Genomic DNA, 18645 nt, shown 5'->3' with positions numbered 1-18645 from the left:
TTCCTCACAAAAGTGACAGGTAGGCTCATAGGGTCTCAGACTGTACTGGGGGACATTTCACACGGGCACAGAAATCAGGCCTGAAAAATCACACCCACCCAACCTCACACACAGAGGTCTAGAGAAAAACAGTATCTCCAGAACACTTAAGACAAAAATAAAGCAGTGGTTTTGTAGCTTCACAAGATTAGCATGGCTCAATCAACTTTAAAGAAACAGCTAAAACAAAGTAATTTTCTGGCTCCAGAGGAGAATATATTCGTAATTCCAAGCTTTTACCTGACCAAGGTCTTCAGCCCACCTGGCTGTCTCTGAAGGTGGGTGGGTGGGCTGAAAAGTGAGGAGAAAAGAAAGATGTCGTATGTCAAGCACAAAAATGAGTGGCCATAACTAAGTTCTATACACAACTCCTCAGCTGATGCAGTTCCACCCTGACTCTGTGTGGGCTCTGTTTAGCACTCTGTCTCTCTGGCTTTATCTTACAAGACTGTAAGTGGCTCTGCTTCTGAGAGTAGGCGTTTGCAGGACCTGCTTCTCTGAATTTCAGACTGAAAGGGAAGAAGGAAATTGCTAGAGGAGCAATTGCTAGAAGAGAATCCCGCCCAGTAAGGACAGGATCAGTGTAGGTGTTGCAGTTATCATTTTAAAAGCCCTTTGAGACTCCCTGCTGTCATCTGTTTGTTTTCAGGGTTTTTTTTTTACTCCAGTATGAGTTTCTTTCCTCATGAAAATATAAGCAGTATTTTTGGTAAAATGGCATTTAAAGATCAGAAGCGTATTGTAAAACATCATAAAGTTGACTGGCTCTTTGTCCACTTTGGTGGAGATTTCCCAGTCCTACTGAAGTCAGCGAGTAGTTGTGATAGATCTGTCAGCTCTGCTGTCCTGAGCAGCAAGAAAGCTGACTTCTAGCCTGGCCCTTCTTACCTGCTCTGAGATTTGTGTGATGTATGAACCTTAGATCTTACTTCTGGGTGGGGAAAGCCCCAGTTTTGAATACACTGGTTTGAAACTTTGCATCTTCTCCACTGTGCACAGACTTCCATTGGGTAGGACCTCCTCAGATTATTTTTGGCTGAAGAAATTATGGCTGGCAGTTTGTCACTGCCACTCTGCCAGGGATGCCTGCTTCTCCTGCATGAAGCAGCAAAGAGGAAGATAGGATTCCCCTTTGGGTTTAATTCAGTCCAAAGTTGAATAATTTAAATCAAGCCACCTATCCCAAACCAGCCTTTGGAGTCCATAGTCTCCCCTGCAGAGAGTTATTCTGGCCTGAGCTAATCCTGTCTGAATGAAGACTAGATCACACCAGGGGCACAAGGTATTCATTGGAAATCTGAAGGGTAGTGTTTGCTCTCATCTGTTATGCATGAGCGTGATTGGGGGAAGGAGCAATTGAGCCATCAACTAAGCAGTGGAAAGGGATCCTAACTGCCTGAGGAGCTGAGTACCTAGAAATCTGGGCTTTTAATGACTTTCAGTCAAGTTCAGGGGAAACATATGCACATCAGCCTGCTCCTAAGTCAGTTAGAAGTTCATATACTCAAATGTTATTGTCCTCTTGAGGCATAATGGTTGAGACTTGCCCTGATAAGTACTCATAATGTGATCTTTTGCCTTAGTGTTGAAAGTGGATCACCCTAGGATGATGCAGTGTGATGCTGTGAAGGCTCATGATGGAAGAACACTCTCTCCTAACTCTGCTCAGTTCATGGGCACTTGCAGATTTTGCCTGGCTTCCCTAGTGTAATTTTTATTTTTCATTCTCTCCAAGGAGCAGCTGCCGAGAAATTATTCTGTAGATGGAAGGGAAAAAAAAAAAAAAAAGCCTGTGTTTCTTTCCCAACCATTGACCTTGCAGCCTCACAGAATCCAACTGTATCGTTGCTGAACCCCCTGAGGCCACCAGGCCTGTGGGCAGGGAGATAACAGTGTCTGAAGAGCTGGCTTGCTGCCTGGCCCTTCTAGAAAGAGACACACATGAAGAGGTGCCAACACGGGGAAAGAAAGGAGGCTGTAGATGTTTTATGAAGTGTGTGAGGAAGCGCAGTAGCTAGAGATTGAGGAAGTTCACCAGCCCCAGAGGGACATGCTGTGCATCAGAGAGGTCCTGAAACATTAATATGCTGATAGAGAGGCTTATTTTGTTGCGTACTGTGCATGCCTGATGAGTCCACAGCCTGACATCCTTGTACATCTTTTACAGCCCGGAATGAGCAAGAGGAGCAGGAGGAAAAACGAGAGATAAAAAGAAGATTAACACGTAAGGTGAGCAGCAACTTTTATCCTGTTATGGCACTACTGTAACTTTGTCCCTTCTGCAGTCATTTGCCTTTTTCCTTTTCCTCAGCATCATTTTCAAAAGCAGAGTGTGAAACAAGTCTTTAAAGAAATCTCTAAAAAAAATCACCAATGTTATAGGGTGTAAGTTCACAGATAGTGAAGGGAATCACTTTACAGGCTATTGCTGGTAACATTTTGAAACTGCAAAAAAGAAGATCTAGGCCTTACAGCAGAAGGAGCTTTGAACAGTGAAGAATACAGAGCTTAGCATTGGTCTAGCCTTGCTCCTTGTAATTGTAATGGCTTCTGCAGCCATTACAAAGAGAGCAAAGCTAAAACAATGATGGTTGCATTTGAAGATTCTACCTAAAAAGCCTTACATTGGGAAATAAACTTTTCCTGTAAAAAAGGGGATTGTCATTTGAGGCATTTAAACTAAATAGAGACAAGCACTTGCAAAACAGTGGACAGTGCAAAAACCAATCTTGTAATCACAGAGAAGGACAAACAAAACAGCATAGTTTGGTTTCCTCCAATTTGAAAGCAATTTTCTCTTGGAACTGAAGAAGTCATTTCAGATACACACATTCAGTTTTGCAGCTGATGTGAATGTCTACAGATGCCTCAATATACACAGCCAGCAATCTGTCCTGTTATTGCAGATAAACTCTATTTCACCACTGACATATTTCCTGTCTCCAGAGGTGGAGAAAGCCCCCAAAAAACTCACATGCTTATGAAGCAGCACCGACCCCTTCCTGTACGTTTTTAGGTGGGTTAGTCTTTTTAACCTAAGTTAGCTCTAGCTTTCATGGTATAAATAATGACAAGAAAAGGGCTTTAAATATACATGCAAAGGTTACATTCAGAGAGCTGGATTGTTTAATTTTATGGTTTAAAATCTCATGTCTTATTCTCAGTTCATGTAATTCAGCAGTGTTCTCTGTCACTAGCGGGGGATTACTGCTGGTGTCTGCAGGAACTAAGAATGCAGCCCAGAGTGCTAGAATATTATTTTTTTTAAACACATTTCTGACAACAATGGCAGGAACAGTTTTGCATCTCCTTGTAGCACTGCCTGAAAGAAAAGATCCTAACTGCATTGCAGATGTTCCATGGGACTCAGGCTCTGTGCAAAGGCTAGAAACAGCGTTTTGCCAGGTTTTTTATTTCCCTGTACATCGACAGATAAACACATACAGGAATCCAATCCAAAGCTTGATGCCATTTGATGAACAACTGTAATAGATAAAAAAGCAAAGCTACCTATACCGAGTCAGCTGCCTAGGAAATGGAGGCTTCCTAACCTAACTGGCCACCGAGTTGTTCCCGTCCTCCACTATTTTATAGGAAAGATAAAGCACATGGATTGTCTGTTCCAGGCAGAAGCCACAGCTACTTGCTAATGTAGCCCAGGCTGCTATAACATGGCAACAGAGTCTGCTCCCTGAAACCTGAGCAGTCTCTCTGAGATTTCTTTCTCTGTCTTGGTTGCACTTTCAATTTGGAACAATGGTGAGAGCAGTCAGTCCAAGCTCCTGGTAGTTAGCTTTTTAGTGTTCATCCCTCTGTTCCAGATCACATTTCTTTTAGCCCATTTTGGCTTCTTCCCTAGTAAAGACTCTTCTCTCCCACATTTGTGAGGTTCATAGCAACATGAATGAGCACCCTTTGATTTTGATCATCTTTCTATAATGTTGTAAATTGTTCTGGTAACGTGTAAGTTTAATGAAAGACCCACAGGCCTTTGTTCTAATGGCTGATTTTGTTCTTACCTACCAAACGTGCTGCCATAAAAACTAGAAATCACTAGAGGAAAGAAGCTAGTAAAGAGAACAACTAGAAATGCCAACCACCTAGTGAATCCTGCAAAAATCATTGTTATTCCCCAGCCCTGTCTTCCATGAGCATGTCCCAGAAGTGTCGTTGAGGCTACAGCAGAGTGGCAGGCTCCTTCTGTCAATTTGCACTGAAGTCTTGACTACCCAAGGATTTTAAACCTCAGATCAAGCAGAAGTTTGAGCACAGCAAGTGTTTTGCCCAGCAGACCTTTTGTCTTTGCACTCAGGTTTAATGCACACAGATGTCCACAGGGTAAATTCAACATAAGGAAGGTATGCCACGTTGCCTCCTTGTTACCATGTGTAGTTGGTAATCAGAAGGGAAGGGGTTCTGCAGAAGCTGCTGAAAGGACTTTTGACCTTGCACTACAGCAACTGCTCCCGTCCCCAGTTTCTTTGATGGTGTCATTCCAGCTCCAAGGGAACAACCCACTCCATCCATTAAAAAGCTGTTCTTAAATTTCCTTCAGTGCTGACATTTTGTTACAGTATTATGATGATAAGTTGTAACATGACATGCTGTAATAAGTAAGATTACCTTGCTAGGTCTAGGTGCCTTATTAAAGTCAGCAATAAATATCCAGTTGAATTCATCAACTGGACAGGCAATTTCTAAAAAAAAATAAAATTTTTTTTAAAAAATAATTTAAAAATCAGGTGACCTATAGCAAGCTGCCCTTTAAGCACTTTTCATCCTCTCAGATTCATCTAAGTCCATATTAACTGGGCACAGGGAATAGCTGCCATTCAAAGAACAGAATGGAGGCAAATGCTGTTTGGTACAGTTTCTCTGTAGCTCATCTCCCTCCTGCCTGAGGAAGGAGAGGTGAAGAGTATTTGCATGTCACCTGAGATGCCCATGGATGGACTGTGCACAACCAGCCACCCCCTGCTCCCTCTCCCTGCCCCTCAGGGCCCAGTGAGCAGCTTTGTTGGAGTGGAAGGACATGTGGATTAGGAGGGAATTTCTCTAAGCACTGGTCTTGGCCCACAGGCCCATTCCAGGAATATTAATGTGCAGAGACCCTCTGGGAGATTTGTTGCAGGCAGGTCCCCTCCACAAGGAGGTAATTCTGGGCCCCCAGGAGTTACTACTAAGAATTTATCCTCGCTGAACCACAGTGAATTTGGCCAAGCACCAAGGCAATTAACACAAGCCTGAACTCCCCCTGAGGACTTCCATTACAGAGAGTCATAGCCTGGATTAACAGAACACGTTACAAATCACTTGCAAAGAGGAATAAAATTCTTCTTTTCTCTCAAATAGCATCATGCTCCCCATTCCCCAGAGCTGTTTACGGCTTCCTATCCCCCACTGTTGATAGCTAATTTTTCCCAGAAGTCTAGCTCCAAAGCTAAAAAATTCCAGCTGTAATATTGACAATTAAAATAATGAGCTGTTTCTTAAAATGCATACGATAATCTGAAATCTTTGCTCCCATTAAAACCAAACCTGCCCTGGTACAACTTAAACTCTCAGTTCACTGGTTGCCTCACTTGGAAATGTCTTGCTATTCAATATTCTCTTTAATTGACCTCTGTTGGCTTGCATCAGCACAGACTGTTCAAAATAATGAACTCTTGAGTGAGGTGGGACTCGTCAGAGGGAGGGGAGAGGGAAGCGGGGAAGGGAAAGGTCAGAGAAGAAAAAAGGTTAGCAGCTAATTTGGATAAACTGCATTTATAGTCAGAGGGAAAAGTCCTCTGGGCATTTTCTTCACATCCTGCTCCTGTGTCTTCCCAGCAAAGGTGGGAGGAGGTTGTGTGCACTGCTAGTTAAGGATATGAAAATTTTCACCTTGGTCTCTTCCCTAAATAACAACAGTAATATTTTAACCAGCAGGCAACAATGAAGTGACAAGACAACAACTTAATTGTGACTGAAGTGGAACAAACTCAGCATTCCGCATTTAACTAAATCCCAAGACCTGTCTGGCAAGAGCACATCCCCCTCCACTTTACCTGGTGGCATTGCTTGGGTTTGCTTCATTTCCCATGCTGAGAACAAAGGGGTTTGTGTTAAACCTTCCCTTCAAAATTGGCTTAGTATCAAAGCTCAAAACATGCCCATTTTATCTCCAGTGATCCAGAATATACAGAGGAAAGTTTGACCTTCTGTGACAAGACATGGGAGATTCTGTCCTCATTTACACTGCTTTTTGCATTAATACAAATCCATTTACTTTGAAAGGGTTTTTTGCCCTGGTTCACACTCAGATAATGAGGTCACTTGCCATAAAGTTATCCAGCTTCCTCAGCTCACAAATCTTCACAAAGAGAGGAATAGAAATGCATATGCCCAGGTGGCACACCCAAAAAAAATATCCAGACACACTCCTGCACATCCCATTGACATTAACAGGACTAAGTGAAAAAGGATCCAGCTCAGTGAGTAGGATCCCTTTCTTCTGGCTTGCAGCACCATTGCCTTGTGCAGGCAATTGCATCGTGTCCTTGCCCACGTCTCGTTACTGTGTGTTTCAAATGTTCCTTATTCTTTCTGCCTGATAGAAGAAGCAGAGCTCATTCTCAGGTGTTGCCCAGGAAGGATTGCCTAGCATTAAGCAATTTTGACCCGAGAGACCACAGCTCACAGGTCATAAAAGTAAACTCCAAGGTGAGATCTCAGATGAGCTGTGCCCTTCATGTGAACAGACATTGAACTGACAAACTGCAGTGGAGCCACTCAGAGTCTGTTAGCAAAGCTATTTTCCAAGCTATTGAAGAGTTAAGGGTGCTCTGGATTGCCCAGACATAATGAGAGACCCTCATGCTTAGCAGCTCAGAAGAAACCTCTGCAATGGCAGTGCCCTAACCATTCAGTTTTAGTTAATTGCTTTTAGAAAACCACTCAGCGTGGTTTTCCCTCTGTTTTCATTTAGTATGATCAGATTGTCACTTCGGTGTAATATACTGAATATATTCAGTGTGTGTATTTATATATGTAAATATATGTAGATTTATGGCTATACATGAACTATGGGGCATAGGCTGTGGATTTCAGGACTCTCTTTCACAGCCAGAGCACTGGCACTAGAGTCAGTGCATCTTTTTTCTGTTCATAGCTCTGCCCCAGGCATCCTGGGTCACCTTGAGCTGGTTGCTCAGTCTCTGTCCTTCACTAGCTCCACCCGCTCTGTGGGGATGGAGACACTGCCCACCACTCTGAGGGGCAGTATGAGTACCTGAAATTGCACTGGTTGTAGGTTCCTGGAGCAAAGGCAGGGCACCTAAAAATAATGCACAGTAATAAGTTACTTCAGAGGAAGTGAAGCAGCAGCTTTTAGTCTGTCTTACGTTCAGGTGTCATCTAAGAGTGAAAAATGCACATTAACACTAGCATTTCATAATGTGCTCATGCCCTTGACATTTTTTCACATATAACCCAGTGCATTGTTCTTCATACCTAAATGAAGGGTTGCAATAATTTTCAGTGGTATAAAATGTGCAGGTGACGCACCTGATTTCTTTGTTGTGCATTTGGGAACATGAGAACTTGCCTCAGATTTGTCTCATTTCATCATTTACCACCGTTTCTTTGGTTTTCACCTGAACCCACCCAGTACAACAAGGAAGCCAGATTAGCTGTTCAAGACGCAGTGCAGCACTGAGGTAAATATCAGCAGTGAGTTCCTATTGCTGGCAAAAATACCACTGTCTCTTTGGCTCTTGGTGCTTCTGTAATAGCCAACTAATATTCAGAGCTGTGAAACAGAACCCATCATTTTGTGAAAGTCCTCCTCCATCTTGGTAAGCTTATAGGAGCTCCTTCCCTTATAGCCATTTAGAAACACAGAGTTTAATTCACAGGATTTCATCGTTTGGTCGTCATCATACTCCATGTGATAAGATATTGTATTTTTTTAAAAAGATCCATCCTAATTTGAAACAACATCTAGGCTGTGTCCTAAACTGATAAAAGCTGAGAAATGTGCAGATAATATTGATGATTCATCTTTAATATTGGTGATTCATCTTTAATTCGTGCTGTTGTAAGGAGAGAAGCAGTTAATGCAAGTAAAGACAGTCTCACCCTAACCTTTGACATTTTGGGCTGTAGTCATAATATTATTTCAGCATAAAGATTCTCTGTTCCCATAGTCAGGGCTTCTGTTTTAAATAACCAGAAGCAGAATCCTGCCACGCTCTCTCAGTAATCCTGCATCAGCCTGCAGCTCTAGTACTAGGGCTGCTAGAAAAACCTAGCCATTTGAAATCACATTCAAGGTGAGCTGTAGGACAGAGAGATGCCTTGCTCATAGCTTAACTGTGATTATACTGCAGACATGGTGTAGCAGTTTGGTTTCCTTGCTTTTGTTAAAAGCTCATCTATTAATTGCAGTGTGTTTTTGGCTGGTGACTTAGGCATAGGTGTCAGGGCTGCAGGCTGAAGAGGCAATTCTGTTCTGCTGGAGTGAAGACTAACATTTATAAATTTATATGTGTTTCAATCTACTTCATTGTGCCCTCTGGCTTTTCTGACATGGCACTCTAACTCACAGATAGGTTTGTCCAGTTGTCTGGAAAAAAAAAAAAGTTATGCCAACTCTATACATTTTGGCTTTTTTTAAGAAAGGTCCCCACTGAGTCTGCTTCTTGCTAACCTCACTGCATACGTGCTCTTCGGCTGACCTCTGCATGGCTGGTCTGAATGTAGGTATATAAAATGGGGCTTTTCATGGGAAAATCATGGAAGAAGTAAGAGGAAGCATATAAATGTGAGAGAGAAGCTCACCCCATGAAACTTCATGCCTCTCATAGAAGAAGGTGGGCACGAGATAACTGTCTAGTTCTAAGATCTTTGCGATATTCAGAAGTTTCACAGTTGCTCTTTTTCAAACCAGACTTTCTCTAATGTTGCGATTTACCCTAAAATGGCTTTGGAGACAACACATGAACTGCCAAGCTGCTACTTGACTAATGCCAGCTGTCCTGCACAAGGGCATTACTTGGCAGTGTAGAGTTGTACTCCTGGTTACCCTTTCTTCCCAAGATCCTTGTCCCTTTGGTGTGTGCAAAATGGCTGGTCTGCAGCCAGGAGGGGTAGGACATGATTCCTGACCCTGAGCAGCTCACAGGTGAGAGGATCAGTGCAGCTCTGCAGATGGTCTCTACATGAGGTGTTTGAACCCAGCCCACCCGTGCATGCTCAGGGCTTTCCGTGTAAGGAGAGCAGCCCCACTGTCACCTCCCATCGCCACCATCTTTTCTAGAAAGAGAAGAGAAAGGCAACCATCCATGCCAAGAACAAGGACACAGGGATTTAAATCCAAAGGCAGGATGGGCTGCTGGAGGTATCTTGCATCAGCACCCAAATGATAGAGAAAGGTGGGATTTCAAGCATGTGCTTCTTTCTTGTAATCTTGCAAATTTTTCACTCTCCACTTAACAGCCTGGCAGTGTGGAATTTCAGTTCTACTTGGAAGATGAAAAGCAGGGAACTGAGATACTTATTTTGGGCAGAAAGTGGAATTGCATGGCCAGATCCAGGAGCCTAAATACATTTGCAGAATAGAGTCTCAAGCATTTCATGAAATATTTACCCCTTTCACTGTTCACCAGAGTGAAGTGTTGCAAAACACTCCAATTTCTAATGATTGGGAATAGCATAATACACTGTCTAGCTAATTGTTAGTGGGATATTCTTTTTCATGACATATCACAATTCCAAATGTTTCACTCTAATGGTGAAGCTTTTGCAGCTAATATACAGCCAGATGCACACGCAGGTGTAGCACCTTCTTCAGAAACACTCATGTAATTGCTTTCAACATGAAACAGCCTGCTGTGCATCTAAGGAGAACTGATCACTGAAATTCACTTGGGAATTGCAGTCCCAAGCCACGTAACTGGCTCTGCAATACATGGACTTCCAGCACACTCCTGTTTCTAATTTGAGAGGGGAGTTTTGACTGTGGCTGCCTATTCTGCTGTGGTATTTGAAAGAAATGCCTTGGAACAATGAAGATGCTTTCTTGACATGTCCAATCCACCCTTGCTGTTTTTTTTTTCTTGGCTCGTAGTATGCAATATAAACTGTAAAAAGTCAAACACCCTGATGAGACACAAAGTTGATCTGCAGCATACAGTGAAAAGTTCCATGTGCAATAGTCATCATCCTGCCTGCCTTTTCTGGAGGCAAGGACAAGTCTGCAGAATATCAGAATGGTAAGAAAAGTCATTTGTCACCTTTTCCACATAATTCAGGGCAAGAGCCACTCAGTGCTTTTTCCTGAGCCCAGGCAGCACAGACACATACACGGCAGCTCAAGACTGGGGAGCAGACAGCAGGTAGATTTAAAGTTGTGTTGTGGTCTTCATCTCCTCCCAAGACATCAGTGCACTAGGAGACCTTCTTGCATTATATCTCATTTCTGCAAGGGGTGATCAACCTCAGCCAGGGATTGGGATCTCCAGTCACAGCTGCTTCCAAAACAACAGTGGGCTGCTCTGGCAGCAAGGTGGGATGATATTCAGGTTGCTATAAAAAAGAAGTTATCTCCCAAGCAGCAATTCTGTGAAAGGCTCATAAAAACAATGGTACTGGGAAATGTGTGAACCCTCCTCGCATCATAATGATGGCTGTAGTGAAATTAATCCCCAAGCAGCACTCTGCAGGGAAAAAGTGACATCTCGATGTCTTCTTCCACTCCTTCCTTCCTCAAACCTGCAGCTGAGTCAGAGGCCCACGGTAGAAGAGCTACGTGAGAGGAAGATCCTCATCCGCTTCAGTGACTACGTAGAAGTGGCAGATGCACAGGACTACGACAGGAGGGCGGACAAACCCTGGACACGACTCACGGCTGCTGACAAAGTAAGTGGAACAGCTTCAGGAGAGCCATGATCTGAATAGCTAGAGCACGTCATGGCAGACGGCATCCCTCAGGTCCCACAGCTGTCAAGGAATGAACCTCCCCCTGATGTCTGTTCCCAGCACACCTGTGGTTTTCTTCCTATTCACAAGGTTTGTTGTTTGAGTCATAAGTCTTTGGCAAGAAGGCTCCTGCATGCCTGGAAGCCAGGAGCAAGCCTAGCAGCATGACACCACTTCAACAGAGAGGAGAGGACAATCAGGCCCTTTGAGGAAAGGCCTCAGTGGCAACCCTGTTGTTTGTTGGTATTAGTCTTGCCACATAATGCTGCCAACTGAGAGCTCCTGCAAGACCTAGCAGAGCAGTGTGACAGCAGCACTTGCCAGAATTGCTGTGCCAGGACAGAGCAGGCCTGGGTGCAAAAATGGCAGCCGGTCAAATATTTGGCAAAAGCATCTCCCACCAAAGCCAGGTAACTTCTCTCCAGTGTGTTATGACGGGGGTGTTTACTCAGGATTTATGCCCTGTTCCACAGAGTATTTTAAGCACTAAACTGAAATCACACGAGTCCTGCAGATGAAGAAATGCTGCTTATGTGGGTATCAAGTGTGCTGTCCTCTGAGCACTGGTGAGACCTTCACTGAGTGGTGTCTCTGGTGGCAGCTTTGGTGGCAGGGAAGTTAAATTGCTGGCAAATTATAACAGTCATATCCTGAAGGTCTTACTGCTGCCTCAGGCAGAAGACTTAGGCATTTTTTGGCCACTGTAAGAAAAGAAGACTATGAGGCTGGTCAGTGACTCCTATGCGTTAGTAGCTCTATGGAATTTTAAAGACTTTCAGGTACCCAACTGTTTGTTTGCTGTGAGACTCATGCTGCAATGGAGACTATGATGTCCAATGTTTAGAGACAGGAGCAGGATTCCAGGCCCTGCCACTTATTTATGGTGCCCTTGGTTTTATTCACAGAGGAAAGGGCAGCACATTCTACTTGTATAATTTAACCAAAGGACTTGCATGGTTTTATCACCACTGGTTTTCTCTTTGACAGAGGGCTGGTTTAGTTTAGCTTTGGATAAGTTAATGAAGCATTAACTGATCTGAAAAAAATAAAAACTTCCTCTGGACTGTCCACAGACCATAATATACTGGGTTAAATTAGCTTTTCCCATTTTACCTCATCACACTGGACAAGATCTTATTCATCTTAGTTATATTCTCCCAGTTGGTAGATGAGGAAGGGAGTAAATCTCCAACTTGTTCTGCAGCCTTTGAGAAACTTCAGCTGGGAAGGGAGAAAGTTTCCTGTCCAGAGAGGGCCTTCCTCATCCTGTGAAAAAAACAAGTATTTAATACAACTGTTAGATGTAGCCTGCTAAAGAATTCAGTATTAATGCAAAGTACTTTAAGGTTACTTTTTCTTTTTTAAAATGCATATGCAAAGTCCTATGCCCAGAGCAAAGGGCCTAACTTCTCCAAATGGACCTTTTTTCAGCAATGCATTGGTCAGCACAGGCCAGATTTATAGCAAAAATAGAATTTGGTAGTGCACCTTGTTTGTCAGTACATCTTGCTCAGTGTGCTGGACGTAGGGAAGTGCCTTCAGTCTGATTTCATCTTTACCAGGTCTGACTGTTAGATGAATAAAAAGGACATTTCTGAATCTCTCCAACAAATGAGGGATGCAGGGGAAAAGAGATGTCAGACCTTGTGGGAGCCAGCAGCCCACATGGCCTCCTTCATAGTCACTTAAGCAGTAAAGTGATCTGCTGAGGGTGGCCCTGGAGTTGCTGCATAACTGTGGCTCTGTCCCAGTTGATGGAGACAGAGCCTGACAGACATTCCTAAGGTAAACAGGAAAACAAAGCTGTGCAGAAAGAGCAGAAGGGGCCTTTTCTGTAAATGTCTCTTGCAAAATCTGTTGCTTAGGGCTTGTCAAGGCAAAGTTAGTTGGTGACTATATCACTGGCTGTAGCAAAAAGCCCTGTTTGGGGCTCATGCTGTTGGTGCTAGTTTATGTTCCCTTCATCAAGAAAAATTCCTGGCAGACAGGAGTACCACCGACTGGAGCAGCCACTTGTAGCCACCGATGCTGATTTCAGCATCCCACAGAAAGGCAGTGGGACACACCTTAGACCTGTGGGAGCGTTTGGCCACAGCAGCCACCTGGTATGTCCTCTCCAAACACTCAGTGAAACCCACTTGTGAGGTGCAAGTATCACAGGGTTGCACAGGTCTTGACTTTGGGCTTGGGACTTGTGCCAGTTCTGCTGACTGCCCTCTCCACCACAAAGCTGAATCCCTCCAAGTCACTCCTTTTTCTTTATTCTTCAATATTTCTTCTCCTACCAGTCCCTTTTGGTTTTCTTTTCCCTCTTGGACAAACTGCAGATGCTCTAGGTAACTGGGTCTCCTGAGGATACTGGACACAGCCACCTGTGGCTAGTTTTCTACTGGATTAGTGCATTGAATTGGTTCAGTAAATGGCTCAGCAGGGTCAGGAGGGAGGAGAAGGGCAGAGGGGCACAGCCTGAGGCAGAGAGGAGGGCAGAGAGCCCACCTCTCTCTTTCCCTCCCAGGTAAGCTCAGCCACTTTAGGTAATTTCATCCAAGGAAATTCAGGACTGTATAAAGGGAGGAGACATCTCAAATACGAGTTTGGCTAGATCCAGGCAGAGTTTTCTCACAGTCCAGCTCTGAAACAGATCACAGTGTTTGAGAAATTTGGGTGCCCATGTTTTTTCTCATGCTTATTTGGATTTTGTATATGAAAGTGTTTACATAATAAGCCAGAATTGAGTTCTGTATCTGTGTTGTCTAGGATATGTTTTCAAATTGAGCCATTCCACCGAAGCATTTATCTCTTCTGTTTATGTGATTTAGAACATGTTGTGTTCCTTTTCACATTTTAAAGTCTTTTTTATGTTTTTCTTTCTTTTTTATTTCTCTGATGTTGTCTGCTTCACTTGTAATATAGTGTTTTGAGAACAAAGTGAACTTATTTTGATCTCTCTCATTTATACATTTATGAGTTTATGTTTCCTTTGCAGGCAGCTATTCGAAAAGAGCTTAATGAATTTAAAAGCACTGAAATGGAAGTTCACGAATTAAGTAGGCATCTAACAAGGTAAGCTGAGTTTAATTTTTTAACAGTATCAGTGAATATCGTTGTTTAAAAAAAAACAACCCAGCAGCTCTTTCTCCAACACCCACTCAACACACCATGAGGTCTAAACCACATTTAGAACTCCAGGCTGTACAAGAAACTCAGGCAGACAAACTCATGCTGCCTCATTACATGGCTGTACACAGGCACATGCCTTCTGCTTAATGAAGTGTAACCTCCTTTTATTTTTTAAATCATCATGCTCGAGCTGCATGTCTGCTCTTCTGTTATAAAAAGTAAATAGGGTTGTATTCTGAAGGACAAGGAACTCATGTAGAGCCAGTAGGTAGCAAGGTGTGAATGAGTGTGCACTCACTCCCCCCCGAGCATGTGGCTGTTGCACACCACACACATCTCATGCACAGATCTCCGAGTCCTGTCCTTCATGTGCTGCAGTGGGGAAACAGCAAGATCAGCGTTATGAGAGGCACTATTTTTTATACTTCCAGGCTTTTTTTAGTTAAAAAGGTAGAGACTTGAATTAATTATCCATGGCTGCAAACTAACAACCCTCCAACCCAACAGGCTGGGGACGAGGCACGCTGGGAGGTCGGGGCATGTCCCTACACACAGCCTGTGCTGAGTCTGCTCTGGCTTTGATGCTGAGATGAGCTGAACTCCTGGCATTTCAGCTGAAGTCAGGCCTCTGCAAATCAACATTAACCCCCCTTAGTTGTAAGACATGAAAGACGAGCATTAGGTATTGCAGACAAGTGACAGTGAGATCTGATGGAAGACTGGAGCTGCCCTTGTATTAATACGTTCATCAGCTAGGTGCTCATAAAAAATGCAGCTAATACTTTTAAGAAAATACAGAAAAGCTTAAGGCAAAATGAATTTTGTATTAGGAGGGTTTTATCTGTATAAATTAATAATTGTATTAAAATTCACCACATGCATTATGCATGTATTTCCTGGCAGAAACAATCTCCCTTCTGCTTTCTAGCATGTGCTAGGATGGTCACACCGGGGTTTTTAATAAGGGAGTGCTGCTAGTGACAGTCCAGCTGCTTTTGAGCCACAGGGTCTGGAAACAACTTCAGGGTGCAGTTGGCCTAGATCTGTTGACCCCAGTTACTGAGCCTTTGAGGGACATTTGGCTCACTTCTCCAGCAGAGCAGTGACAAATTTAGAAAGGATGAGGCTGTTCTAAAACGGAGTGTTGCTACAAGCTGAGCTCCATTGAGAGTTCCATTGATTTCTGTGAGGCCTTTACCATCCAACAAACATAGAGTCTGGTTTAGTTTTCCAGAAATCTAGCCAGCTGCTTGGCTTTTGCAGGTTTCTGGGCAGTATTTTGCCTCTCTTCCAGTACTGGGGTGAGCAGACCCTCTGAGGTGACTCAGCTTGTATCTGAAAGCCACCAAGTGGCTTCAACTCACTATGTCTGAGCCATAGGTATTGCTAATATAAAAGAAATTGGAGTAAGGGTTTTTCTGAATTTCAGCAGGACTTACTGGTTAGACAAGTGGCTTCAGGAAATACGCACTTGAAGGAAGCATGCTTAAACAAAATATAGTCATTCCCTTAAACAAACTTAGATAAATCACCATTATAAAATCATTAGCAAGGTAATGAGCTATTTGTGTCATTAAGCAGTGGCATAAGCTTAGCAAAGAAAGTGTTGCTTTACTAGTGGGACACCTTAATTCATGATAGAGTGAAAAAAAAAAAAATCAAAGCTTAAAAAAATGCATTTGCAGAGCTGACAAACCCAGACTTCTGACATAGGGTGCACTTGCAGAAACGGTGGCCATTTTAGCTCTGCTTGTCTCTTTAGCCTCTGGCATTAAGGAATCATCATACTTGAGCTGTATGTAAATCTTTCTGGCTGACGTGTGTAAGGTTTGTCTAAACCAGACAATTTTTGTGGACTCAGGCGTGGTGTGATCTGAAATAACTTGCTCAGGGGTCAGACAGGATGGACCCAAACTGTACTAGTGGTTTTGGTGCAAACTGCTTGTGCTTATGAACTGTGAGTCTGGCGAGGACCAAGGAAGTGTGAATGTCTCTTTTTGGATCTGCAGTGGCAGATGTTAGTGCTGCAGGAATCAAGCTGCCGAAATGTGTCACTGTAGCAATTAGTTCTACATTTTTTTATAATGTGCAATATGCATGTGAGGATATTGTCTTACTGCTTCTCTTTTTCCTTCTTTCTTTCTTTCTTTCCCTTGGGTTTTAGGTTTCATAGACCGTAGCAGTTCAATTCTGACTACTATGCCATCTTCAAAACATAACTAAAAGGAACCATAAGTGCTGGTATTATTCACTTCCCTATTACGTACAATGTAAATCTTCTGAACTGCCTTTTTTTTAATAAAAAGAAGAGTAGGAAAAAAAAAAAAAGATAAAAAAAGGAAAATTGTATTTACATGTGATGGATACTGCAGCATCATCAGACCTGCTGGTTCAAGCTTCAACAACAGAAAATACCCCTGGTGGGAATTGTGCCAAGACTTGGCATCTATGTATAAGACTTTCCTGGCATGTGGATTTGCCATACATGTTCAAGCCCAGCTGGTGATGCATCCATTTCATCTTCTGACACCCCTCATCCTGACAAGCCTCTATCATCCAACTCTAGAGATGGTGTTCAGGGAATTACTGGCCTGGGTGAAGTCTCCAAAAGACTGGCACCTATGGCATTAGAGCACTTGCACCAAACACACTGTTCAGGCTGTGAGCACCTTATGAGGACAGTGAAGGAGGAGAACTCTACGGGCCAGCCCATCTATGAATATCATCTGACTGGAAAGGTATTTCTTTCCCTGGAGAAGTTGATGTGTTCCTCGGCTCCCAAGCAGAAACAGGCATCACCTGTAAAGCGCAGGACTCCCTACTGAAGGCTGGTTCAGTTCTAGCAACTGTTTATTGTTCATCCCTGGCAAGCATTATTTTCTAAACCCCGTTGTGAGCCCATCAGCAGTAAGCGACAAGAATGATAAGGACAGGCAAGCAAAACCCATTTCTTCATGGTCACTGCATGGCATTTGCTCAGCTCGTAGTTTGTTTTTGCACCCGAGCCTCGTGATTGTGCGAGAGCCGACGCGCGCCCACCAGCGAGAAAGGCGGGAATTCCTACTGGCCCTGCAGCAGGACACATGACAGGAGGAACCGGGGGTTCGATGAGGGATGTCTATACTCTCAGTATCAGGTGTTCCAAGAACTGATCCTAAACTCATACCAAGAAAAATAACAGACAGATTGTGTTACCTGACCTAACAAAAGGAGTCTGGTGCAGTGGTGCGGATGGTGGGACTTGTCACCGGTACCGGCGCTGAGGCGTAAGGACAGGAATTCAGAGGTGGTGTTTTGGTTTTAATTTATTTTTGTTATACTAGTTTAACACACAAGCTGACCCAGTAGAGCTCAGAGAGCTGGTCCCTCTGGGCCTGGTTTACCTGCCAACTTAAGTGTGTGCTTAACACTAAGCAAGCATGCAAACAGCCTCACTGCATTCAAGAATATGTCTGATAGACTTCATTGAAGCTGCACTCATTTAAGTGCTTTTCTGAACTTAGGCCAGCACCTTCCAAATCAAGCCCTTAACTAGTATAATGCCAGCAAGCTGGGGCAAACATTCTCTAGGATTCCTTTCCAGCTCTTAAACTATTATGCCATCTTTTGGACCAGTGGCCCAAAGCACTGTAGCAACATTACTGTAAGAAGTTCCAGGCTATTTCTTCAGGAGACCTTTATTTCTTCCGTAATAGCTATTTTGCTTTGACAGTTTGAAACAGAGAGGCCAAAGTTTTTTACTACGCTATTTCTGTTATTATTTTATTTTATTTTTCCTTCTCCCTGTCTCCCGTGCATCTATCCACTCTTCTGTGCTTGCTCCCTCTCTACCTCTCCCAGTGCCATGCTAACATTGCCCTTCCCTGCCTGCGGGCCAAAAAGCCTCTTGCACACAAACATTTAATGGCCAGTGCTACATAGTGCCAACACTCCTGCCTCTTCTCAGGCCTCCATCTCATTCCTCTGGTAGCAGGAGTAAAGCAGAAGGACCCACACAGAGCCCATGGCGTTGCTTTAGCATCCAGCCTGCCCAAATGACACTGGCAGCAAGGCCAACACACTCCCTTTACACGTAGTGGTGGTGCTCTATACCTCACACATTTGCTCTCCATCAGAGACCAGTGAAAGCAGTTCGTTCTCATCTGTGACTGTCCTTGCAATGCTATGGATTATTAGCTATTAAATAAAAATTGGCTGTTGCAGGACGGAAGATGCTATGAAGGAAAGTAAAAATACCAGCCGGTTTCAGGTACCCCCTTTTTGAGGCATCATGCTTCCAATGTCATGCTCTTCCCAGACTGCAGGGTTATTTCCAAAGAAACACATGCAGTGGTCCCTGTATCACCAGCTCACAGTTGCTTTAGATAGAAGCTCATCAGTAGTGAAAGCCTTTGATGTGCAATGTTATCAGCTCAGTGCAGCAAAGACAGAGCATTTATGTATTAGCCAGGAATACACCACTTCGGGGTTATTCTTCATGAAAACCTGGGGTTTGTGGTTTTAAATTCACTCACATAGATGTGTAAC

The 18645-nt window shown here is 43.5% G+C and overlaps 1 protein-coding gene across 6 annotated transcripts in view; it reads left to right on the top strand.

The window, feature by feature from the left end:
- PHACTR1 (phosphatase and actin regulator 1) overlaps positions 1-18103 on the top strand; it is a 294543-nt gene extending 276440 nt beyond the window's left edge. For all 6 annotated transcript variants that reach the window (XM_051611908.1, XM_051611906.1, XM_051611910.1 and 3 more), the window contains 4 exons: positions 2207-2268; positions 10798-10938; positions 13985-14061; positions 16283-18103. In XM_051611908.1, the coding sequence (XP_051467868.1) occupies positions 2207-2268; positions 10798-10938; positions 13985-14061; positions 16283-16298 (296 nt within the window). In that variant the 3' untranslated portion in view covers positions 16299-18103. The remainder of the gene's footprint in view (positions 1-2206; positions 2269-10797; positions 10939-13984; positions 14062-16282) is intronic.
- Positions 18104-18645: the final 542 nt, after the last annotated feature.

The sequence above is a fragment of the Apus apus genome, chromosome 2 (genome assembly GCF_020740795.1).
Source record: "Apus apus isolate bApuApu2 chromosome 2, bApuApu2.pri.cur, whole genome shotgun sequence".
NCBI lineage: Eukaryota > Metazoa > Chordata > Aves > Apodiformes > Apodidae > Apus > Apus apus.
The sequence above is the reverse complement of the archived record's forward strand: the minus strand, read 5'-3'. Positions and strand labels throughout refer to the sequence as shown.